General features: G+C 36.9%; 2 protein-coding genes across 3 annotated transcripts in view; one reads left to right on the top strand and one right to left on the bottom strand.

Moving 5' to 3' along the window:
• Nucleotides 1–1,229: 1,229 nt before the first annotated feature.
• Nucleotides 1,230–21,324, bottom strand: FAM76B (family with sequence similarity 76 member B). Of its 2 annotated transcripts, none has more exons than XM_045483565.1 (10): nucleotides 20,847–21,324; nucleotides 19,957–20,021; nucleotides 19,032–19,086; nucleotides 17,852–18,007; nucleotides 15,878–16,077; nucleotides 12,308–12,355; nucleotides 12,037–12,117; nucleotides 11,241–11,373; nucleotides 8,428–8,529; nucleotides 1,230–3,913 (listed from the first exon to the last, which is right to left on the bottom strand). In XM_045483565.1, exons 1-10 carry the CDS (start codon nucleotides 20,931–20,933, stop codon nucleotides 3,824–3,826), a joined length of 1,017 nt encoding a protein of 338 aa, XP_045339521.1. In that variant the 5' UTR covers nucleotides 20,934–21,324; the 3' UTR covers nucleotides 1,230–3,823. The 2 variants fall into 2 exon arrangements, with proteins under 2 accessions (XP_045339521.1, XP_045339520.1); XM_045483564.1 differs by having other exon boundaries at nucleotides 11,241–11,376; nucleotides 20,847–21,321.
• A 369-nt stretch (nucleotides 21,325–21,693) lies between these two features.
• Nucleotides 21,694–26,912, top strand: part of CEP57 (centrosomal protein 57) — a 41,717-nt gene continuing 36,498 nt past the window's right edge. Inside the window, exon 1 of the mRNA XM_045483562.1 lies at nucleotides 21,694–22,214. Within this exon, the coding sequence (XP_045339518.1) occupies nucleotides 22,170–22,214 (45 nt within the window). The 5' untranslated portion in view covers nucleotides 21,694–22,169. The remainder of the gene's footprint in view (nucleotides 22,215–26,912) is intronic.

The following is a 26,912-nucleotide window of genomic DNA, read 5'->3' as shown; positions in this document are numbered from 1 at the left end:
ACATCACTTCCTTTCCAACTCTAGTAGAGACTACCCAAACTGCTTTGAAAATGTAGTTCCAAGTAATTTTTCCAAGTTCATTCCCCAATTCTTTTCAAAATTTCCTCTACTCGTTATCCCTGAAAACTTTTCGTGCTTTGTTTTATATACCACTTGTTTTCAGAGTGTGGGCATTAAGCCGGAAACATCAGCATTACCTGGGAGCTTAGAAGTGCAAATTCTCGGGACCGATCCCAGATTTATGGACTCAAGAAATTGGGGCAGAGGCCCAGCAACACGTGCCTCACAACCCCCCCCCCATCCCTCCCTGTGACTGATACATGCTCAAGTTTGAGAAAGCAGTGACTTAGACTAACCTTAACCACAATTCTTACATTGCCCTTGCTAAAGCTATTAGCTTCTTATTACACTTTATAATACCAAGGTTAAGTTCCAGATATTTTTTCATGTTTATGGTCTCCCCAACTGGACTATAAAGAATCAGATCCTTAACTCAATTCTACCAAACAACATTGCCTGGTTTTAGTCATGTTCCAAAGTTTGCAAAACTGTAACTACCTATGGCTTTATTTGCTTTATTGTTACCTTGAAAATATCTCAGTATCTCAGTAACAGTTAACTGAAAGCAGTCTTACTGAACATGTAGCAAAACTAAATGTTTGCCTCAGCCAGTTCTCTCAAATCTGTTGTAAAGCCTCATTCTGGGAAAATGTAGATGAAGCTTACAGGTAGGCTCAGTAATGGTCCTCTAAGATGTCCATGTTCTAACCTCTGTGAATATGTTACCTTATGTGACAATAAGAAGTGCAGAAATGACTAAGGATTTGAGATAGGAAGACTCCTGATCATCCAGATGGACTCCATGATGTCCTTGAGAGGGATAATAAGAGACAGCAAAGGGAGAGAGCATGACTGAAGAGAAAAGACATAATGACAGAGGTAGAGGGACTTGAAGATGCTACACTTTTTGGCTTTGCAGATGAAGGAAGGGGCAAAGAGCCAAGGAATGCAAAGAACACAGTTCCCAGAAGCTGGAAAAGGCATGAAAACAGGTTATCCCCTTGAGCCTCCAGAAGGAACCGTCCTGCCAACACTCTGACATCAGCCCAGTGAGACTGATTTTGGACTTCTGGCCATCCAGAACTGTGAAAGAGAATCCATCTTTCCTATTTTAAGCCACTAAGTTTATGGTATTTTATTACAGAAGCAATAGGAAACTAATACAAAACTTTTTGACAAGTTTTTATTGTGAAATATTGGATTTAGAAAAAAGTACAAAATGTCAACAGTCAGATGTGTACAAGTACAGTATTTCAATAGTCTATACATGTGAACAGCTTACCAGGTTCACCGCAGAATGCATCTTGAGACCAATACAATCTAAAAAGGACTGCAATATTCACAGGCTATTAATACATAAATAACTTGGGCCAAAACGACCCTCACTGGTAAATGCTAATTAATTGCGGAAAACGGGCTAAAAAGCACAATACGGCACACCATAGTATCTCCTTACAGGTCCACATTTAAAGAGTATCAGCTCATTATGTCAATACACTACAGATCCAGGACTGGGACTCAATTACTAGTTTATACAATTGCAAAAAAAATTAAGTTATAAAATACGGTCATGGAATAGAGAGATGGTATTTAATTAGGACTAAATACTGTGAAGCCCCTAAAAGGCTTTAGCCTTGGAATTTACAAAGCTTAATCATTTAGACTGATTTTCAATTTTTAATCTGTTTTGTAAAAAAAGGGGAAAGGGGCACCTTGTTTTTTAGTAGCAGCTCCAACAAGTTATAAGAACTATTACATAATTTATTTTTAAAATCATAATGACCTCTGTGGACTGATAAATGGCTATGAAACCAGAATATAAAACGTTATAAATTTTAAAGAAAGGTAATGAGTATCTTACGAATTTAGCAAATCCTGCAAACACTAAAATCTGTGTTAAGAAGGCATTACCTACCATTGTTGAGAGTACTAAATTTAGGAAGATTATTGCATGAAGAGCTCATAAAAATAAACTGATTTAATTTTTCCAAGTCCGACTGATTCAATCTTTTTGCTATTACTTCAAAATTACCCTAGATTACATGTTTTCAAATTAGACAAAGAATTATCTGGTATCAATGTATAATGACAAGCTATAGGAATAATCTCCTAAAACACCAGTTATCTTAAAAACAATTATAATCATCTTGTGTTCTGAGGAAAGATGATCTTTGATGTGACATTCATAATCATTGTTTGTTTAAAAACAACTTAAAACTAATAAATTTAATAACAGTTTAATTAAAACAAATTTAGCCTTGCCCATAAATTCCTAAGAGAAGGCACTCTCTTCCACTCTATACAGTATATCTAGCAATGCCTGATGCTTTAAAATTGAACTAAACGTCTGAACTGGCATTTATTAAGGAGGAGATCAATTCCATTAAAGACTAGAAACCACCGGATCAGAAAATAATTAGTCAATAACTTTACATAACCTATCCCAACCTACCTTAACCTTTAATAGACAATTTTAAAGACTCTGATATAATTTTTTTTTATAAATAGTGCCTGTATCTTACAGTAGATTCCAATTTATTCAAAGATAATCATGGATTGATTTAAGTTATTTAAATTTTTCCAGATTTGCTTTAAACTTACAAATCAAGTACGGTGTACATAAATATTAACTTAGATAACCACATATTATAGGGAAAGCAGATATATGGACCACTGCAGAAAAATTATAAATTTTTAAAAAACTTTTATAAAACAAAAAGAAAGTAAAATATGTAACTCACAAAATATGAACATGAAGCCATAGGACATAAAAAATAAAATTACTCTATCAGAAACGATTTAAAATTAAATCTTTGGGGAAGTATTTTTACATAATTCAATGAATTCAGTGACCAACAGCTTCTCATATCACACACAAACCACAAAATCATCTAGAGTCTCTATGCATTATCAGTTCTTAATGCAAACTCAAACATTTTACTAACAACTTTGATTTCCTTTTGAAATAGGCTTCTGTACATATGCATTTATATACAAACATTTATTAAACATGATTTTAAAACAAACTGTATGTACAAAAGATCGGCATTCCTATAAATAAAAACATTAGGTGGCAAAAAGGCACTTGTAAGTAAAAATCTACAGTAGTTTGTACAAAACAGAACACATTTTACCTTGGATACTGTACAATAAACATTAATTCCTATACGAATAATGAAAATACCAGTTTACTAACTAATGTTAATGATGTAACTTTTAAAAACATATTTACATATATTCTGAAGTTCATTTAATAAAAGCACCATGATTTTCTCCTAAGTTCATGTTGATGCAAAGTAAAAACACAATTACCAAAAAACCAGTGTTCACCATTTTCCTTGTTTAAAAGTTTTTGTATTTCTAAATTGAAAACTTTTATCTGAAATTAGCACAGTGTAAAACACAAAACAAAACCAACACAAACCCTGCTGCTCTGACTTCTGAAAACCGTAATCTATTATTGCCTGTTGCATTTTATAAAGAGCACTACTCATGCACTCCTTTACAAGTGTTTAACACTATTGCTGGCAAAAAAGTTCCTGGATATCAAATAATTAAAAAGTAACTTCAAACCAGTTGAAGTTTTATTTGAACGTTTTACAACTTAAAAAATGCTGTGTATCAGTTACAAAAGTGAATAGGAAACACGCCAATTCATTTGGTGTGCAAAAATATTTCTCCACTACACAGAATTTAAGGGCTTCACAGAATTTTTTTTCAAATGTACATTTTCAGCAGAAACACTACATGAAAAACTACTTTCTCAAGGGGATGTTAGTACGCTTCCACTTTTGTCAAACTTTTTACCCTTTGACAATGCTGCGACCTGTTTGAGTAGTTCTCTGTTTTTGGCCTGTGGGAGACAAAAACATTTAAGATGAAAAATGCTTGAAATATTAAGTCACACTGAAGAATACTACTTATTTAATGCTGTTCTTTTCACTTATAGAACAAGATTTCATTGAAGCACTTAAAATAAATGAAAGAATTAGTATATTTAGGTTCATCTCTTTAATGTTGGATATGGAGAAGGAAAATTTTAGATTGGTTTATCACCCCCCTTTGTAAAATGTCAATGTAAATGTCAAAGATACAATCAGTTAGAAAAAAGGCAACTCAGAGTGAATCCATTTAAAAGAGGGCCAAATTTTAAATAAGGAAAACATATTTAGTTCTTTATCTTAAAGATGTAAAATGAAAACAATGAAAATAAATTTTATAATGACTCAAGTGATGATTTGGGAGGAATACTGCCCCAAAACTGTACAAAATCTTTCATATATTTACCTATTTATAGAATAAGCATAAGAGGTCCTTTTTGCAAAAACATTCACTCTTTATCACTTTGCCAATTTTCTCAACCTAATGCTCTTCAAACAATTTTTTTGAAGCACCCTGTCTGATCTTATTTGTGTTCCTTTAATTGCCGTAACAGTCATTTGGTACTGGTTTTGATGTAATTTGAACATTTACACACCATCACTGTTTTCAGATTTGTGAAAGGTTGAAACTTTTTTTTCAAAGATTCAAAATTTCACTTTGCCCTCAATCTGAACTGTTTGTGCACATCATGCAAACGTCCCACGGACCACTGACAAAGACACTGTCCTTGAAACAATGCACTATGACAATCACCAGTGTTTAGTGAGGAGGAATGTGTAAGGAGGGACGACCTTCAAGTGAGTATTTTCACATTGACTGCCTTTGCCTCTCTTAACTGTGGAAGCACAGGTAATAAGGGCCCTCCATATCTACAAATACATTCATAATCAAATACCTTTGGAGTTTTTCAGCCCAAGTGTGGAGAGTGTTGACAGTGGACTAGAGTCTGAGCACTGCCCTAAGAACAAATTTTTTTCTCTGGTTTAGGGAGGAATACCATTTATTTTCCTTCACAAATCTCAAGATTTTTTATTACCTAGATATACTTTTTAACCTCGGTGCTTCATCTTCTCTAATTTGGCCTCTGTAGGGCAAGAGAACACCCTGCCCCCTTCTGTGACCCATCTTAAACCAGTTTCATGAAACATACACCTTTTCCAAGCTTTGTACCTCCACTCCCCCACTTTTCTTCAACCAAACTCTCCCCAATTAATGCCTATTACCTCCTAAATGCAAATATTCATAGAACTATCTCGTATTTGCACATCTAATCATTTTTATGTTCAACTGCATATAGAGCATTTCTCTAACAGTTGTTAAATAAGATGGTAATTAAGAGTTTCAATTTCAAATTCAATTTCAATATGAAATCTAGAAAATCATAAAGAATTTAAAAGGATTTTTGTTTTTCCTTTAAAATTAAACAGTTTGAGAAACTCAGAAGACAAATAATGAGAATGTCTGGTAGTTAGTGGTAAGTCAAGTGAGTATACCAATGATCAACTGGTTTATTACTCGGCTGACCAGTCTTAGCCACTGTTATTAGTTTCAAATTGTTTTCTTTTTATTGTTAGCTACATGTTATGTAACTTATAATAGACTCTTGCTAAAAACAGAAATCTTAACAGAAAATTTAAAATACAGATTAGTGGACATAAAAAAAATTATGTCTGCAGATGTGCCTCAAAGAGATTGCCATCAGATCTAAGTTTTCTTTATGCAAAGCCTTTTATATTGACATACCAAATCATTAAAAAGTTAATATTTGAATTATCTTTCCTCAGTCATCAATTAGAAGCAAACACAAAAATTAAAGAGTTCATAATTTTCATATTCTAAGTATGAAACACAAGAACATTAAGTGCTGAAAGCAGTTCTCCCTTTTAATTTTTTAGCAGCTAATTTTCACTTTGCCTTTATATATTCAGTCTCCTAATCACATCACTAATAAACTTAGTTGCTGATAAGTTATGCAAGAAAAAAGCCTTTAAGAAAAATAAATAGTGCATCAGTTGTTAAATGGAGACAAGCCCAAATGTGTATTATTCTAATTTAGGTACATTAAAACATTTTATAATGCAACACTTAAATATGCATGCAATTTAAAATTTTTATGCTAATGTTATTTCTTTATTATGCACCCTGAAAAAAATCATTTACGACTCTTAACAAATTAAGCTAAAAATGTTTAGAAACACTGGCTAAAGGAAAGACTATCTGAAATCATACAGATTTTGTTACAAAAACTCGCAGTCTATTTTCTCCTATGTAAAACAGAAATGTCACCACCCCAACAGGAGTTGAAATAACTAACGAAATATATAAAACACTGAGCCTAACACAGAGGCTGATACATAGTAGGCACTCAAAGCATGTTTCCTTTCTCCCTTTATTAACTTAGCTCCTCAACAAAAGGTAGAATTTTTTATTTGGTAGTCTTTTTAGACAACTTAGGTTGTTTATTTTGGTATTTTGCATAATTTTGCCTTGTGATGCTCACTGATTTATTTCCCAGGTTTGATAGTTAAAAATGTTTTGAGAATTATTAAAACAAAGTAAGTCTTCTGCTACAGGTTCAGTATTTTATCACAAAAAGATAAGAAAAATAGTTAACTATATTTACACACCTAGGCAGAAAACCCTACTCGTACATGGTTGAAGGGAGTACAGTTAAAAGAGGGCATACAACTGTAACAGAATGTCTCCAGCAGTAACACAAAAGATATAGGGAAGTGGTCTGAAAACAAGGATTAAACAGAAACCTGAGTGACCCGAGTTGGTGGGAACACAGGAGAAAGTACAGTTTAATCTGTCAGAAGATGTACGTTTCTACGTCAGTTATGATTAATTAAATGACCACCATTTCATCTGTAAAATGGGAACTCAAAGTTACTCTAAAGAGCAAATAAGACAGCCTGTGTAAAATCATGTTAGAAACGTCATGCTTCTATATAAACATCAGTCACTCTTCTATTATATAAACCTCAGCAACCGACCAAGAAAAGTTAGGCTTAAGATACCAATCAGACTAAGATGTCAAAAAGAAGGTCCTCTGTGCTTACAGCAGGAAAATAAAACAACAAATTGCTATTTTGAACACTGAGAAGTACTAAGTTTTATCATTTTATCATTTATCAACAGCTTCTGTTGCCAGGTAATCATTCAGTATTAATAACTGAATGAGAAAAATAAGAATACCATAAAGCAAATATTTGCTGGTGGATGATAATGTACAAGAACCCTAATCATATGGGTAATTTCTCAGGACAGAGGGCAGATGGACATTTCGATAAATCAACACTCATTCAACAAATTATTTGAGTGCCTACTATGTGCTAGGTTCCACACAAGGTTTCCCTTTAAAACTCTTTGTAAGATCATTAATGTAAGCATTAAAACTAGGGCAATCACTCAAATTTCAGCAGGTTCCTAGATGCACTTTACAATTTTATTCAATTTAAGCTACCTTCAAAGAAGCATGAGGAATTACAAACCAAAAGGTAGGAACAGCACATTTACCCTGATGCTACAATGATTAAAAACCCAGGGCAGTATTAATCCTTTCCTTCTGAAGCTGCACTTTTCCATCTGCAGTCTATGAGCTGGCACACATCCTCTGTGCTTTTATGACTTAAAACTACTGAACTTTAAAAACCCTGTTACCCAAAGATTAATTCTAAAAACGTCAGAATCTATAAATCAACAGAACATGTAATTAATTTAGTGTGGTCTGATTTCTAAATTTACGAAACCTAGGTGCAAAAAGGCTTAAATAAGGGAATAATCCGTGTCCCTGCTGGATGCTCTCCATCTCTGCATGCCGGATACCAGATACTGCCGTCTTTGTCACTATGGGGACCCTTGGCTTCACCATTCAGTTGTACATACACTGAAATCCTCCTGAGTATGCTTATCTTGAGGCTGGCCTTGGCCTAGATCACTAGAAGCTGCCCGCTGCGGCACACAGCAGAATCCTACTGAACACCTTGAACATCACAGTATGAAGGTTAAAGTGCACTCTTTTGCCTTTCATCACTGCATGTGGCATAAATTTCCTCCACTTGAGGTCCCTAAGAATTGGTTTTGTATGCCCACCTCCCATTATCTGGGAGGAAACGGGAAGAATGCTTATAAAACGTACTGAAGACCTTATTTTCACCTTAGTTTCATGAATCCAATTTTTAATTTTTTGCTTTCACCCAATGATCAATTGAACATACTCCATTGGTATCCTCCTCTGAAAACCCTGTATCAAGTTTAGACAGAAGTTTTCAGAATTAACAGACTGAATCCCCTATCAAGTGATTTCAAGCAATAACACTTAAGGGGAGCAGGATTAAGAAGTATTATAAAACCAAGATTAAAGTTGAAAAAGCACCAAATACACCTAAAATAGGGACACCAATACCAGTCCAAGATAATACACTATTAATTATAAGCAAGGTTAGCCCTCCTTGCCTAACAGTTTACATAAATGTTATTTACCTGAAGTTGTTCCACAGTTTCTTTGTGAGCTTTTTCCATACTGTTCATCTTTGTTCTCAAATTTGACTCTTGATACTGAAAGTCCGCCTTTAGTTCGGTTAGCTGAGAGATAAACAAGCATATATACATAAATATGTGTGTATGAAAGTGTAATATATATACATGCACAAACACATTTTCAACATACTTCATTATAAAATCACAATTCATTACAGAAGTGGAAAATGTTAGCAGTTTCCTGAGTCTTATAACCTATTTAGAATTTGTTTTGTGAAATGAAAGCTACTACAGTGTATTTTAATGGTAAGATAATACCAAACTGTCAGTAAACCTTTTGAGAAGATGCCTCTTTTGTTTCAATTTCAAGATGGTTTCACTGGACATAGAGTTTGGCACCTGCTATGCCAACAAAAAAGTTTAATGGCCAATACCGGGGAAAAATGCTTCAATTACAACATACTTCATATTATACATAAGCACTAAATGTTAAAAGTGGTTTCAGGTTAAAATATTCTTTCATGAACAAAAAAGAAGGTTTCACACTGGGTGAAGTACAAAGAGGAATGGTTCTATCAACCATAAGCTATACTGCTTTTACTTTAAAATTTATGTCCAGAATTATGTATCTAATACCACCTAAGACTTGAAGTAAAATTAAGAAAAAAGCACAGAAATACAACTAACACGGAATGAGAAAGAAAAGGGAGTTACTTTAAAATTTTGGCTAAATTAGACAAATTCAAGAAAAAAGTCAGTGGTTTGAGAAAGCTACATTCTTTTCTTAAGTATCAGTGGCATACATAAAAATACAAGATATTTATGAGCTCAAACTAAAAAAATAAGTCCATATTTTATCATTTCATTATCAGAACCATGGAAAAGAAAACTTATGTTATTTTCAAATGGTTTTCATTACATGAGCTTTAAAGGTTTGCACTTCTGTTTTGTAATTAGCCAGTAACCTCAAAGATGTATAACAGCAAAAAGAGAAAGGAATCATGGTGTATTATATTCTTATTGTCTGAATAAAAGCCCTTGCTTTTGCTAAATTCAAAGAATAACTGAATTCTCTCTCTGTTTTCTACATTAACAAAGGAATTCCTGTTCTGAAATGTCAATTCACATCAGATCAGCTAAGATAATTATTCTTGTCACTCCACTGTGTGTTGCCTTCAGATTATGCATTTCTGGAAGATAAGAATCAGGTCTTATTTATTTATTCATCTTTGAATCCTCATGATCTAGTACATGGTTAGCTCTAGAAGTCACTGAATACAGTGAAATAAATTCAAGAAAACGCCTTGGTTATCTTACATTTACATCATAAGAAAAAACAGCAAATATGTAGTTATTTTAGGCTAAGAATTATTATGTTTCTTAAGACACTATTATTTCCTTTCCTGTTAGTGTTTTTGTAAAAAAAAAAGGAATGCTAACAAAAGCAGAACACTTCCAACAAACTGCACTTACATACAAGAGTCAAACTATGGAAAAAAAATTTCAAACAGTCAAAATTCCACAATTCATTTGGAATGTTTTATAGTCAACTTACTGTTTCATTCAACTTTTACCTAGATTAATACAGATAAATCTTTATGCAATAGCAATGTCTCTAAGATTTTGTGCATAAAATAAATTTCCATAAAAGCTCAGTAATTCAAAAAATTTTGCTAATTAAAAGAACCATAAAAAATATGACAATCATTACTATCCTATTTTTAATCTTACATCAATTCTAAATTTAATATACTGAATTTGCTTAAAGTAAGGTCCAAATGTATTAAGATAAACTTAAAACTACTAACCATCACGGCATAGGAAAACTGTAACACAAAAGTTGTGAAATGCCAAAGGAAAAAGTTCAGATTCAAGCAACACTATGGAGACTCAGAGACCGATAATTCATACACATATTTATAATCGTGTCTTGTTCACAATTTTAAAAGGAATACGTTTAATGTTTTCCTATTGCATAAGATGTTTGAAGTAAGTCAAACTAGATAGTCTATGAGTATAAACAAGTACAAAAATAGGTTCTGCCCTCAAAGATGACCCAGCATCAATAACAGCAGCTATGAACACTCAACATGTGGCAGGAGCTGTTAGTACTTCATACTTTCATGTAATTGTAACTATCTCATGAGATGGTATCAATATTCCCATTTTTAAAATGAAAAAAAAAAAAAAAAAAAAAAAAAAACAAAAAACTGAGCACCAAAGATGTGAAACCATTCTGTTCAAGTTCACACAAAAAAAGTGTTAGAACTTTTCGCTAACCTGACAATATATTTGATATTCTTAATCTAAGTGATAAACAAAGTCCTAATAAATACATTTACTTCCTATAAAATGATCTTAGACACCTAACTCTAATCACTGACTACCACACAGGAAATTCCCTTTGGACTATTTTTCACCAGTTATTTGATCTGGAGTGAAATACATACATGATTAGTATGTCAAAGACTCAACTACCCTCTTAAATCATAAGAAATCACATAATATTTCACTTACGTGTCATTTCCAAATGAAGACATCAGGCCTATTTCTACACTACAGGTTTAGTAAAAACTAATGTTCAAATATTACAATTCTAATTGGCCCTCAGTTAATTCTTACAACTAAAATTCTGAAAGACCATTTTTACCTATCTTCACTAGATGGCTTATGTTCCAGTTTGGCTTCTGTAATGTGTCTCGTAAGAATCATACACAATAAACATTACCAAGTTATTGAAGTCTAATAAAATTTGCAATTACCCAGCAAAAGGCAAGATGTAAATCTTACCAGGCTTCAATGAACCATGTCCTTACCTTTTTATCTTTTTCTAAAATGGTCTGGTCTCTCTGCTGTAAGAGACGTTTAAGTGACATCACTTCTTCTTTCAGTTGACTTATAAGGACAAAATTGTCTGTTCCCCCACTATCTGCTGACTGATTTATAGAGCTACTAAAAAGAAAAAAGTAAAACACAGTTAAATGAAGTAGAAGGAAAATTAGCAGGTGTTCAAATTGCATAAATTAGACAATTCCACAAACATCCTTAAGGCTAATGCAAAAAAATATGTACCTGACAGAAATGGATGCAACTGGCAAATTACCTTACTAATGGCACACATTACATACACCTGCAGAAATATAATTCAGTATTAGCTTTTAGGGGGTCAATACTTCTAGTGTAAAGCAATAGGCAGCCAATTTGTACAGTAACATCAGCAAACTTTGGCTAATGAACTAAAACAAACTCACGCTCATAATACTTTAAATTTAAATACATTTTCCAAGCAGGTCAATTTAAAATATCACATTAGATTTGTGTTTCACTGAAGAATAATAAAGATAAATAGAATGTTCTATTCAGATGTTTTCTTTTTTTTTTTTTTGCAAAACCCAAATTTATTCCCCAAATAGAACAACAGTTCAGTGCCACTTGCTTATTGCCAAAATTAAGTTAAAATTTTTAACGGATTATGGTTACTCTTCTAGGTGACTCAAAAAAGTCAATGTAGAAGATACATGTTTCTATTCTTTTACCTAGTAATAGCTGGCAATCAACCATAACTGTTCAACTAACTTGAATTTTCACAGCGCTAAAGGAATTCATTTTTACCTATCTCCATTAGATGGCTTAGATTCCAATTTGGGCTTTTTCTTTGGAGTTTCATTCTGAATTGCTGCAGAGGATTTATGGCTGAAATCAAACATTAATAACAATAATTAGAGTAAAAAGGGCAGAGGCACCACCTGATAATTCTTCTTCCTCTAAAATATTACCAATCATCATCGATTTTTTAAAAACATAAGTAACAAAGTTAAAGGGAAGTCACGTTAAAAAGAAAATACGTCTCAAGATACTTCAGAAAATATGTTAACATATTTACCTCTGTTTCCACAGTCCCTGCTCTTGTTCTGGACTCAGATTGCTGATTCTGAAAAATACATAAATGACATCTAACAACAACATTTATTTAATACATCTATGCTTAACAGCATTCTTCCCAATGGACTCAAATTACACAGGTTTAGAATTTTTTTATTCAGAGAAGACATACTTAAGTTTTCAAACTAAGATAATATATGTTGAATAAATCACATTCTAGTGAGATAACTTCTAATCAAGCAAGTACTACCCATCTTAAATTCTTTAACAAAGGTACAGTTATAGGGATTAAATTCTCTTCACCAGGATAAGGTTCTACAATTTTAAAGTAGGACAGTCATCATACTTAGGCTGCCCTTACTACTTCAGACAGAAAATATTTGATCTTTAAAGTTAAGGCCTTCTTAATAATTCTGTATGAAGATTTCTCCTTTGGAGTAACTCCTGTTGCTCAGAACAGTGTGTCAACTTGAACCAAGAAATGTCTTAATTTGTTTCTTTCCTAGTTTTCCTTAGAACCCTTTCCAAAGTCTCTAGATCTTTCTCTGGTCAGTACTCTGGAACAGTCATGCTGAAAAAAACTGAGAAGTTTCACAATAAAAACAAATTTTACTTTTACTTACAATTAAATGCTGTATTATGAATTCTTTCCCATCATGCCATTAACACTAATAACCACTTTATAATTCACTATGAATCCTACATGCTTTTGTCCTGTACTTGTGTATCAGCCAATCCTGCACTAACCCTTCGTTTATTGATTTGTGAATAGAGCATCTCCTATGTACCAGATGCCACATATTTATACAATGTAAGGTGTTAGAGAAGACCTGGGCTGTGTGACATTTTGCCAGTTACTTAAAATTCCTGAGACTTAGTTCCCTCATCTGCAAAATGGTATGATATATACCTTATAAGTGTATGAGACTTAAATGAGTTTACGTACATAAAAGCACTTCATACACTACTTGCATATATACAATAAATACAAATACGTATATACATTTATGTGTATAAAATCCACTATTGTAGCTGTAGACGTTTTTAAAGCAAAAGTAAAAAAAGAAAAAGTCAGATTATGTTCTTTAGAATCAGTCATAAGATAAATACCAAGTTGGAGAAATAATGCCGTAACTCTATAAACCTGAGTTACTCTTTATTTGTGGCAATAAATGGCAACCCTACTGAGGAATTCAGTTGCCATTTCTTTTACAAATTTAATTATAAGCATTAGCAAACCATATAACCACACATGAATAGCACTATCCAGATCTCCAAGTGATCTGGGACAGTTGGTGTGTTCCAATCACATTAATAACGTGGGAATAATCACATTAATAATGATTTAAGGAAAACACTTGGAATTCTCATCTTTGCTTTCTGAGATGGCCATTCCTGGATCCAGACTGATCTGTTTTTGTTGTCCTCTAACCCCACCCATTACTATATATTACAATATGTATGCTCCTCATAATTGTTCCAATCTAGTGAACTTAAAATAGGATCTCACAAACTGACTGCCTACTCATCAAATGGTCTATGTCCATCAAATATAAAAGTATTTTTATTTCTTAAGCAATAAAAAGGAAAAAAAAATTAAAGGTCAATACCATCCTTATTACCTTTACTTTTGAAACCTGTTATTCTTTCAAAAGATGAAGTTACTGTCACAGAATGATCTTTATAAACATACTCTCAGTGTGTCCTATCACATGCTAAGAAAAATTTATAAAGGACAAAAGAAAGGGATGCTTCAGTTGAGTTTCAGGAATATATCATTGTGACAGTTATTTTGTCATATGTTTTCTTAAAAGAGCAGAAACAAGATGTTCATTTTGTTCCCTGGGATATTCTGACAGAAACACCGTAAGACTTCTTCAGAATAGCCAGATTAGAAGTCACTACGCACTCCACTACTGTGACATCCAGAAAGCACGATGACAGGGTAAGGCAAGTGGAAAAAATGCGACTGAACATCACTACCTCAATAAAACCTCGTAATAAATGCTTGCCTACAATTTAAAATCAAATCTGTCTATTAGAACTATATTATATTCTAAAAATATCACGTATTCTTAAATGTTGTAGGCATCAATTTGCTATAAATGAATTTGTGTTTTACCTATCTAGACCTTTAAAGACTCACAGAGAATTCTGGTGAAAGATAAATTCTTCCGAAAATTGGTTATCATGTCACTGTTTTTTCCATTTTGATTTGTATTTAATTTATGTTGTAATACTCTTGATTTTTCCATGAAGACTAAAACCACAATTCAAACAACTTTATACTACATACATATTACTACAATATAACTTTTTCCTCCCAAGGCATTTTAAAAATCAGTTTAGGGGCGCCTGGGTGGCTCAGTCGGTTAAGCGTCCGACTTCAGCTCAGGTCATGATCTCACACTCTGTGAGTTCAAGCTTCGTGTAGGGCTCTGTGCTGACAGCTCAGAGCCTGTAGCCCACTTCAGATTCTATGTCTCCCCCTCTCTCTGCCCCTCCCCTGCTCACGCTCTGTCTCTCTCTCAAAAATAAATAAAAACATTAAAAAAATTAAAAAAAAAATCAGTTTATATTCAAATACAATTCCTGCCTATGTGTTTTAAAAAAGAACAAAGTACTACTAGTTTAAGAGATTATTTTTCATACACTTTTGGAACCTTCACGATTTAGAATGCTTCTATCATGATCACAAATGACAGTCTTATAATTTGTTCTGCAAAAACACTGAACATACATATCCTAGTCACTGGTTTAATTAAAACAAGTTACAAATTAATGATAACTGATAAACATAACTCCATATGACTGTGATTTGTATTTATAACTGTAAACATTTTTACAAGTAAAATCCTAACAATTATTTAAACAAAAAAAGAATATTGAGGCCTTTGATAACATAAACCAATGAAACATTAACTAACTCTGGTTTACTTGTATTTTGACTTCAAATGATCGTAATTTTATATAATAATTCTTTAATGCCCTACCTATATTTTTATGGTAAACAGCTAAACACACTCCTGTGTATAATTTCATACAGGCTTACCTCAAAGATACTGTGGGTTCAGTTCTAGACCATGCAATAAAAAGAATATTGCAATAAAGCAAGTCAAATAAAATTTTTTTGTTTCCCAGTTGCACATAAGTAATGTTTATACATACTATATAGTCTATTAAGTGTGCAACAGCATTACATCTGAAACAATATACATACTTTAAAATATTATTGCTAAAAAAATGGTAATGCCATCTGAGTCTTCAGCAAGTTATGAATCACTGATCACCGATCATGAGATAAAGCTGTTGGAAAATGGCTGCCCATAGACTTGCTCAACAGGAGTTACCACAACCTCTCAATTAGTAAAAAACAGTATCTATGAAACACAATAAAGGAAAATATAATAAAACAAGGTATGCCTGTACACTGAATAAAGTAGGGAAAAAGCCCTAAACTCAAGATGCTTACTATGTACAATGGAAACTAGTGTCTGCGAAAAGTTAAACACTTATATACGCCATTAAAATGCCAAGAGGATTTTAGAAAATATGACTTCAAAGTACTTACTTGTGATGGCTACTGCTGTGACGATGGTGATGGTGATGATGGTGGTGATGATGTTTTGAATGATGCTGGTCTTTCTCAGTAAGAGATGAAGAAGATGAGTTTGAATGTGAAGATCCCAGGCTCTTCCTCTGTTCTTTTGTCTTCTGTAAAACTCTCTTGTATGATAAAGTACAGAGCCAGCATAATAACTTTCCATCGACCTTTTTAAAGAAAATACTTGTATTAAAGGTACCTCTAAACTGAGTATTAAGTGAAAGCAGGTAAGATAAACTATTCAATTCCTGTGTGCACACTCGTGTTCTCTCTTATACACACACACTGAGATTGTTGCAAAATGGAAATAAAATTAGACTTCACTGAAACTTCAGAAAACGCTTGTTTGGCATATCATAAAATTGGTGAGGATGATATATGGACCTCCATTAGTTTTGAAGTGTTTTTTAATTTGGAGAAACTTTTCTTATTACAAGGAAAAAAGCATAAATTGATAATGTGCTTCAAAGATCTTACCTAAGCACTGGGGAATTCTTAATTCACTGTGTATTTACTGAATGACACAGTAGTTCCCACCACAGTGAAAACTGTTAGTTTTGGAAACAAGGAGAGCTTAAATGACATATACAGTTGATTCTCATTATTCGCAGGTTCCTATTTGCAAATTCACAACCTACTTGCTAAAATTTATTTGTAATCCCCAAATCAACTTACAGTGCTTTGGGGATCATTCATGAACATGCACACAGCAGCAAGAAATTTCTGGAACCGGAGAGCAAATGTTCCCTGCTGAAGTTTAACAAGGTGACACTCTGCTGCCTTCTTTCAGCTCTTATACCATAAACAAGTGTCCTTTGCATGGTCTATCTAGTGCCATGGTTTCTGCATTTGTGCTTTCTATTGATGATTCCACTGCTTACAATGAACCCCAAGTGTAGCGTTGAAGTGATGTATAGTGCTCTTTAGCACAAGAAGGCTGTGATGTACCTTATGTAGAAAATACACATCTTGGATAAACTCCATTCAGGCATATAGTGCGTTTACCATGACTTCATTTAATCAAACAACAATTTATATCAAGTAAGATATCTTTGAAAAGAAGTATTCACAAAACAAGATTAAGTATTGATCAACTAATCACAACATCGTGACCACAGGCAAGAACCTAATCCTGTACTGCCCCCTTAGGAGCAATAGTTCAATATTCGTTAATTCAGTGTTTGCAGCAACTTTATAGAACCTAACTACCACAAATAATGAGGATCAACTGCACATGTGTCAAGCGGGAAGGGAAGAGACTTTTTTCCAAAATTAAGACTAAACCTGTAGAAATAAAATTTTCTTTCTTCTACTTGTTCACACAGTAAGTGGTGGAGGGACATGTCTTACAACTAGGGTACAAATACTGCTGTGGAGGAACCTGGGGAGGAACCTGCTTCTCAAAGAGACAGTCATCCTCCAAATCAACTGAAATTGACAGACAACAGGAGGCCTGTGTGAATGCTGATCAGCAGAGGAATGCCACAGGCATACACATACTTTTTAAGTCACTGTAGGTAGAGAAAAACAAACAATGGTTGAAAACTAAGCCCCGAATCAAAAGGCACAAGACTAACTTTGAATTACACATGTTAATGTGCCATCAGGTATTTTTTCACACCAGCAATTTCATGTAACCAGCAAAAGGGTAAGTAGCTGAAAGGATTTAAAAGCAATTAGTAATTCTGAACAAGACGTTGGATGACCAAATGGTACAGAACAGCCATCAGAGAATATTGTTTCAAAATACAGTAATCTCAACTAATCAACACACATTGTATGTGATGCAACAAGAAGAAAATGCACTGTCCCTACTCTTCCATCTAACTACTTGTTTTCAGGGACCCAAAGGACACATCAGGTATTAGTGCATTCATCACAATAACTTCCCACCTGTGTGGTGTTTCAGTTAATTCTCAGAAGATATCATACTATAAATACCTTTCTTCTTCCTTCCTCCTTTCGATCAAAAGCACACTGTTGTTTGCACTGTTCACAGGTCTGAGGTGGTCCATATTTTTTTTCTGAATTTGTACAACGCTGACACTTTGTACCAATAAATGCTGCAATTATGTTACAGTATTGACAAGGCTTAGGCTGAAAAACAGATACACACTTTTACTATATTTGCTCAGTAAAACATAGACCAGTATACAATATATTTCTGGGACTAATTAAGGAAACAAGTAAAAAAATTTTGTCAGGTATGTCGCCCTCTCATATTTAACAACATTTATCATGTTTCCTATTTATTTATGAACATTTATTTTTAGAGTCATGCAACTTTTTCTTAACTCTATTAAATAGTTACATAAGATCATGGAAATGTATTTATGACTGAATAGTATATTATATAAAAGCTACATGTGACAAAGATCCCGAGGACTGAAAATAAAGGTAGATACTGATATAAAAGTTTCCCATATTCAGCATTTAGGAGAATGAACTAATTTCATATCCTGGTTAGCTTACTCTTTCATTTATTAAAAAAAACACTTAACAACTTCATCATCTACAGGTAAAGATGATGAAAAGAATATATATTATATGTGAGCTTTCAACTTAAGAACTGGCACAACCATATTCAACCTAAATTATGATAAACATACCTTGATTTTCTCTGATACTCAAAAGACAATTCAGGATTTTACAGAAACTTAAGGCCAGCACTTTGGGTAACCATGACTTTACTATACTAATGACTGTAATATACACATAACACAAAATTTCTTCTAGAATAATGTCAAGATTTTGTGAATAAATGCCTAATTGTGCTGTTATATAAAAACTGTCAGAGGTTCTGAAGAGAGGATAAAAGTGTGATTATGCAAACTTTAGATAAGTGGGTTCTCCATAACGAAAAGTTTGTTTGCTATGTTTGAGTCTTTATGGAATAAAATCATAAATTTCACGATCAAATTCAATACACACGTGTCCATAAAATGACTGTTAAATGTTGTCATCTTCCAATGAGACTATCTACAGAAAACTTCTTTCCTGAAATATTTCAATGTGTTGAATGTCTGAGGACATAGCAATACATATTTTTTACAAGGTCCGTCTTTGTGAAAAATGTTGACTAGTAACAATAACAAAATATAAAAATGTAAGACATACTTACTGTGCCAAATTGCTTCACATTTTGAGCACACTTCTTACATATTGTATTAGTTTTGCTGAAAAGGAATTGAATATAGATGAGCAAATTTACATAGCTGAGGTAATTAATACACCACTGGACTAAAGCAAATATAGTTTGGATTTGACTGTTTGCTTCAGTAGTTCTTAAAACTTACTCTAAGATAGACCAAAGATCTTTTTAGGGATGTGTATTATCCAAATTCAGTCCTTATTCATTAACTTTAGATAAATGTCTTTATACATTTTTATCATATATTTCTTGGTATAGAAAACAAAACCCCCCAAAATCCTCGTGTTTCCTATCCAGTTCCAAAATTTTCACATTTGCCACCATTTATGGACAGCATCACATCTCTCTGCCTACCTAACCTTCCTCAGGGTCTTGTCCACTAGGATGATGCCAGTATCCACACATGAAGAAATTATTTGTCCTTCTCTTTAGGCTACTCTCTTGTATGTGCCCCGATCCTTAAGAGGAATCACCCTCTTAAAAAGTATGTACTGTTCTTCTAATGGTAACAAGTTACTGGATTTCACCCTTGAAAGGTAGTTGGTAATATTATAGACCTTTCCTCATGTCCATGTCATCACTAATGTTTTGTCTTTTTTTTTTTAAGCTTCATAGTAACTGTTTGTATTTCCATTTTTTGACAGCAAAGCTGCACATTTTCCATGCAATCATTTATTCTCCCTCTCTTCATGTCTAAACTGAAGTCTAGGTGACAAAAAGACCATTTTTTGGCAACACGGTCTCCCTCACCACACATAAACGGTTTACAACTTAAAATTTAAGAAGCTAAACCATTATTTAAGAACACTTTAATACAAATACTGGACGACAACCCCCAAGTGTTCCTTACAGACAGTGCTATCTTTAACAATCAAAAACTGTTCAGTATACAAACCTCTCTTGTTGAAATTCTGATCTGCAGTAAGTACATTTTACAATAGGATGCGCAATCCGACATTCCTGTAATAAGACAATATATTAGTATCTATCTCAAAGTCCCAAATTTCACTTTTCTGGTAGAAGATTATCACACAACCTAAACATCTCTAAAACATCAACAATACCTGTCCCCCAATGGACCCAATTGAGTGATTTATCATGTAAGTGGTCAATTACAGCATACTTCCTCAGGGAAGGCATAGGTGTCTTTGTCTTTATTTGATGTGGGGGTAATGCTACAAATAAATTAAGAAAGCTGTCAGGGCCGATTTCAAGGGTTGGTTAAATGTGAAACTACTTAATATTTTGCACCGTTGCTCACAGACAGCATCCCGGCTTTAATGGGATGGGAGGAGCTCCAAATCATAGAGCATTCTGTCCCCAAACCAGTCGCTTCGCTTTCCTGGACAGGGAAGAAGGATGCCATCAGCTTTGCGGCTTCAGGTTCCTAGCAAGAAAGTGCAAAAACCGTCCCCTGCCTCCCGGTGGAAGGAGAGGACAGACCAAGCAGAAAACCGAGATGAAAACATCTCCACCCCAGGGTCTCTGCGGCATAGACAGGTGGCTGCCTCCTCACTCAGCCCCACCCCTGAGACCCCTGAATGTTGTTGGGGCCCGGCCCCCTCCTGGGACGCCTTGGAAGAGGGCAAAATTTGGTCTTCCTCTCAGGGGCCTTTCCCATCTGATGCCCACGTCCTCGGATAAAGGGGTCCCGGCTGAGGAGGCGAGAGCTCCAAGCTCCGAAGGCGCCGACGAAAAGAGCCGGGCTGCAGTGCAGCGGACACCCAGCTCCCTCGGGCTCCGACCAAGGAAACCCCGCCCGCCCGCCATCCAGCGCCCACGGACCTTGCAGAGCTGCTGGCCCTGGGAGAGCTCCTCGAACGGATAGCGCTGGGTACACTTGGTGCAGGCATACAGGGCCGAGGCCGCCATCCTGCTCCTCAGTCTCCTCCTCTCTTCCACCGCAGCCCGCTCCGAGGCGGGGCCCTACGGGGAAGTCGGGCGCCGCCGCTGCCGCCGCCGCCCGGGCTGCGGGCTCCTCCTCCTCCCCCTCCCCTGCCTCGCGCCCACCAGAGCCTCGGCGCGAGAGCCCAAGGCCCTGCGGTCGACACTGTCTCCCTCCGCCTCCACTTCCGCCCCCAGCCCTCTCAGTGACGCCGTCCCAGCCGCTCCCGCTTAGGTCCCTATAGCGGCGGAGGGAGACGAAGAGGATACTTCGATGCGGTTTAGCTGCGCGGCAGCGGATCCGCTTCCTTCTCGGCCTCCCTTCCCCATCTCGGATTGGCTGGGAGGGCTACTGCGTCACTCGGTCGCTCCTCCCAACCCCTAACCCCGGGTACGCAGGGAGCTCCCACAAAGGGAGGAAGTTGCTGGCCAATGACAGCCCGACGCTATCAGCGCGCGAAATCCGCTTCAAACTCGCTCCGCCCAAAACCCTCAGTAGCTGTATCTAGCAGCCAGTCGCAGGTTTGAGTGAGAACTCCCCAATCCAATTGGGCAACTGTTGACGGAGGTTTACTCTCTGCCTCCAGTATTTTTTTTCCCTTCACTTCCATTGGACCAAACCACTAAAGCCCCTCCTGATTCTATTTGTTATTGGCCAAAAGCTAAGTACTTCACCTGGAGAGGCGTCTCTGAGTGGGGCTCACGCTCTCTCCGGCGTTTAGTTCAAGGGAACTGATGGAGTGTTTGAACTTCGCATTCTCTTTCATTCAACTTCAGTCATTCGATTCAATTGCCACTGGAGACACCACAGCCCCAGGCCCATGTTTCCTCCTACAGGAGGCCCGCCCCTTTTGTACAGTGCCGTCAGAGCGGTCCGGTGGCCGGCAGGATTAGCGGACCCCACAGCTTCTGCTATGCGCTACCTTGTGACGTCAGCGAGGGAAGAGGCGGATTCTCTCCTACTACCGGAAGACGTCCGCTTTTTTGATTGGCTATGCAAGACGTCCGTTAGGACGTTGTTGCCTTTCCCGTGTGCACCGTGAGCGCGGGCGTCCCCGTGGGGGGTGTGCGCAGGGGTTCCCAGACCCGGCACCAGCGCCCCAGCCCCTTCCATCAGGGGTTCGGCTTAGGGTCGCCCCTGGTGGGCGGCTCTCGAATCTTGGGGAAGAGCTTGAGAACCCGCATCCCCCCAGGGCTGCGGAGGTCCTTTGGGGAGGCAGGAAGATGGCGGCAGCATCGGTCTCTGCGACTTCTGGTTCTCAGTTCTCGGTAAGAAGCGGTAGGCGTTCGAATAGGCTCGGACCTGGCGCCTCTTTGCTTTTCCTCACCCTTCAGAGTGCTCTCGGCCCAGAGTCTCACCCCATCCTGGGGAACGGCCGGGAGTGCCTGGTCGTCCGTGCTCCCCTGACGTCCAGTGCGCCTCTGTGAAGGCTGCACCCTTAGTATCGAAATAGGCCTGGCCCGCCTCCATCCCTTGTGCTCCCCTCACCTTCCGGCCTAGCAGTCCAGTTTGCCGAACATTGCCAGCATTCGCTGGGATGGCTGCCCACGCCCTGGCCTTGCGAAAACGGTGCTGCTTTGGTCACGTGGGTGTAACGGCCCCTTTTGGAGAGTCTCCGAGACCAGGTAGGCGCACGGGTTGGCTTCATTGGCGGCGGCTGCATAGTCCGCAGCCTCAAGTGCTTACTCGTTGCTGCTTGTGCTGACTCCTTGCCTGCAGGGCTTCCCCTCGTACATTCCCAGTGACTTTGTTCTCGCTGGTCTTAACCCAAAGCGCGCGCGTCCTACTTTGCAACGTGTACGCGCCGTTTTAGAGCGATGGGGGAAGCTGAGCCTTAATATTGTTTTCGCCTCCACAAGGGCCACCAGCCGGTACAGTCACTTATTATTTGTCGAATTGGGGTGTCGAATGCTAACTAAGCGTTTGGGGATCCGCCGCATTGGGAATAGGCAGGAAATGTGAGGTGGCCAAGGGAGCCTTTATGTCTTCAGTTAGCTAATGCTGAGTGCCCGGCATACTTTTAGGTCTGAGAGTGATTACCCAGGTGAACAGGATGGAATCCGTGCTGTGAAGAAGCAGCCACTGAAGAGAAACTACCTGTAATTAGGTTGTTCCCCAGTTCTGTTTGAGAACTGCTGCTCTACTAGAAGGACCTAGGCAGGAGTGGTTAGCAGCGCTTGGATAGGCTAGAAACTGTTTTCCTAGTAGGGGAGATGGAGCTAGCTAGCTGGGTGGGGAGGGAATTGTAAATGCTGGTCACCAGAACTGAAAAGAAGAAAAAGGCACCTCGGGCGTTTCTGGGTAGGTGCCAAGGCAATAGGAGCTTTGGGGAAACTAATTTGGAATGAGCAGAGGTCGTGTGGCGGTAGAGTTGGGTTGAATTGTGGCAGTAGGTGAAAACATGAGAAAAGAGGGATGGGGAAGGAAACAGGTGATTATTAGGGTAAAGTTATGTCATAGACGCTAAGGGGGAAAGTTTAGGGAGCACTAACAGCAGAGTTACCTTGGGGAAGACAGTTTTCCTCAGTTTCACCTTTTGGTGACTTAAGATTTGCCCTAACGACGCCTGGGTGGCTCAGTCGGTTAAGCGTCCGACTTCGGCTCAGGTCATGATCTCGCGGTTCGTGAGTTCAAGCCCCGCGTCGGGCTCTGTGCTGGTGGCTCAGAGCCTGGAGCCTGTTTCAGATTCTGTGTCTCCTTCTCTCTCTGACCCTCCCCTGTTCATGCTCTGTCTCTCTCTGTCTCAAAAATAAATAAAGGTTAAAAAAAAAAATTAAAAAAAAAAAAAAAAAAAAGATTTGCCCTAACGAGCCCAGAAGTAACTCAAGAGTTTTAGCAGAATGGGAGTAACAAGTGTGCAGAAGGGAAGGGAAGATTAAGGAAAAGGATTGAATGAAGCACTTAGAGTTTATTCAGGAGTTAGGTCAGTGAAAGGGAATAGAAAAAGAGGAACTATTAGACTATTAGGAGGAAGTATCTGTAAGTAGTTGGATGAGATTATATAGGAGTTGTGGTTAATTGGGAGAAGAAGGCTTTTCACTGCTTTCAAAACTTAGACTGAGCAAGAAATACTCCTTAATGTTAATTGAGCTGTACTTTGCCAAGTCCATCTAGCTGTGCCCGGGTACTAGGATGTGATGTCAACCCTTGACCCCTCAGGTAGCCTGGACATAAATTTCAGAGAGTGTTCAATAGGAAAGCACATATGTTTTTTACATGCTTAGCTCAGCTTTAAAGTGGATTCTAAATATCAATAATATACTTTTCAAATATCTAAGACCTTTTGGAAATCAAAGTGTAACAACCGTCTCAATTTGACTTGCTACATCAGAATGTCTAATTTGAAAGTCACTGTCTCAAAACAAAAATGACTAAATTTAGTTTGTCAGTGTGTAAGAAATGGCCCTGCTTAGACACTTTAATTGTCTTGTCAGAAATAAGGCTGGCATTTCCAACAAAATTTAAAAAACATTTTAGCTTAATAAACAGATGATCATAAAATAAGGCAACACAAAAACACCTTTTAAAACTACAGCATAAACTCAGAGGCTACTCATATTCAGATTTTAGGATTGTGAGCATTAACAATTCATTTGTATTCAACGCTGATAAACCCAGCTTGGAGCTAGCAAATAGTGCTAAATAGAGGTGCTTTTACTAGGCTAGGATTTTAACAGATGCGTTCAGGAGGAAGCAGCTACCATGTAAATCTCAAATGTGAACAAGATGGAAACACGTGATACGTTCACATCGTTTTGTTGTTGTTTTTTTTAAGTATATTTTGCAACAGCAGCAAGACAAGTAACAACAGCAGGTAACTTTGAGTGATTGCTATCATTTTCCTAGTGGCTGGCTCAGGAAAGCAACTGTGGTTGGCGTAGTGATTTTCAGTGGAAGTATAGGCAGCATAGTGTTGAAGACTGTCTTTCCCGTCCGTCCCTTTTTATTTTCCCAGTAACCGTAGTCAGAACTCTTAAGTGTCACTTTGGATTTAATAAGCTAATCTTCCTAACTGGTTTCCGTGGCATTTTAGCCACGCCCTTTAACTCTTTCTTTCTCTTAAAAGTTTTATGAATATAACACAGATTCTTTTTTTTTTTTTTTTTTTCTTCAACGTTTATTTATTTTGGGGACAGAGAGAGACAGAGCATGAACAGGGGAGGGGCAGAGAGAGAGGGAGACACAGAATCGGAAACAGGCTCCAGGCTCTGAGCCATCAGCCCAGAGCCCGACGCGGGGCTCGAACTCACGGACCGCGAGATCGTGACCTGGCTGAAGTTGGACGCTTAACCGACTGCGCCACCCAGGCGCCCCTAACACAGATTCTTATAACATTGAATATATAAAACATTTATTTTGGAGAATAATAAAATGAATACCTCTGTGCCCCTTTTTGCATCTTCCTGCTTTTCTCTCACATACACACCACCACTATACATTTTGAGATTATAATAAAATAAACTTATATAGCACTAACTGGCAGTCATGATTTTAAATGCTTTTCATATATTACGTCTTTAGTATTTCCATTTTTGAATGAGGAACAGAGAGGTTAAGTCAGGATTACACAACTAGTACATCATAGAGCCAGTTTGTTCACTAGTTTTCCAGCCATTCAAAAAGAGTTCTTTTGTGATCATTCCTGTATGTTCCACAAGTGCAACAATTTCTCTAGAGCAGCAGTTTTGAAAGCATGTTCAGAAGACCTTTGGGAGTCCCTAAGTCCCTACAACGGGATCTACAATTACCTTCCTTACCCAGCCACTTTGTGGGAGACCAGATTTTCTTAAACGTCAGCCAAAATAACATCTAGCAGAGTGAATGCAAAAGCTAATCTAAGAATCCAGCAGGCTTCTTTTACATCAAGAATTAAAGAGATTTGTAAAAATGTAAAAAAAAAAAAAACAAAAAAAACTTTTCATTGAAGTTTTTGGATGATAGTTATTTTTCATTCAAAAGATACCGTATGTTTTCACTCATGTGGATCTTGAGAAACTTAAGACCATGGGGGAAGGGTAGAGGGGAAAAACGTTACAGAGAGGGAGGGAGACAAACCATAAGAGACTCTTAAATACAGAGAACAAACTGAGGGTTGATGGGGGATGGGGGAGAGGGGAAAGTGGGTGGAAGACACTTGTTGGGATGAACACTGGGTGTTGTATGGAAGCCAATTTGACAAATTATATTTAAAGATTATATTTATGGTAACATCATGGGTATATTGTTTTTAAATTAGTATCTTAATGTTTAGGTATAACACACATGAACAAAAAAGCTGCTTGGGGTCTTTAATAATTTTTAAGAGTGTGAAGGGGTCCCTAAACCCAAAATGTTTGAGAGGGACAGCGGTGGTTTTCAAACTGCAAGTTGGGCTGTGGCTTATAACTAGGTGGTGGGTGGTGGGATATGTTTAGTGACTTGAGGGACATAATCTTTTTTAAAAAATAAAAAAAAGGAGAGAGAAAAAGCTCAGCAGATTTTCTGTGATTGAAATTGCAGGGTCATAGAAGGTGCACCTTTGGCTTTCTTTGGTGATGCTGAATTGTTTTCTAAAGCAGTTGTACTAGTGTGTTCCCACCAACAGTCACCTTTAATCCGTATCCTTTTGAACAGGTGGTATTGTCTCACTTTTGAATTTTTGCCAAGAGAAGTGTGAAATGTTATCCTGTTCTTCTCACTGTGCTCCCCTGATCAGTGTTGAAGATAAGATGCACCTTTTATTTTTTCATAACTTTACTAGTTTTCATGTTTTTTTCCCCTTCGGTGAAATGCCTGCTTGAGTGTTTTGCCTGTTTTTAATTGGTTTGTCTTTTCCTATTGATTTATAGTCATTCCTTATGTATTCTAGATGTTAATCCTCGTCTGTTAGCTGAATTTTAATTGCTCTTTGGCTTGTCTTTTTAAGATAACTTTTGATGGGAGTTTTTAATGTTCATGGGATAAAATTTATTAGTCTTTTTATGTTT

The sequence above is a fragment of the Leopardus geoffroyi genome, chromosome D1, assembly GCF_018350155.1.
Source record: "Leopardus geoffroyi isolate Oge1 chromosome D1, O.geoffroyi_Oge1_pat1.0, whole genome shotgun sequence".
Taxonomy (NCBI): Eukaryota; Metazoa; Chordata; class Mammalia; order Carnivora; family Felidae; genus Leopardus; species Leopardus geoffroyi.
The sequence above is the reverse complement of the archived record's forward strand: the minus strand, read 5'-3'. Positions and strand labels throughout refer to the sequence as shown.

What these genes read in the sequence shown, in the direction of transcription:
- FAM76B (XM_045483564.1), bottom strand. Translation starts at nt 20,933, where the DNA reads ATGGCGGCCTCGGCCCTGTATGCCTGCACCAAGTGTACCCAGCGCTAT. An exon ending in TTTTAGAAAAAGATAAAAAG is followed by an intron (nt 8,530 to 11,240) that starts GTAAGGACATGG and finishes TTTATCTCTCAG; the next exon opens with CTAACCGAACTAAAGGCGGA. An exon ending in AAACTGTGGAACAACTTCAG is followed by an intron (nt 3,914 to 8,427) that starts GTAAATAACATT and finishes TGTCTCCCACAG; the next exon opens with GCCAAAAACAGAGAACTACT.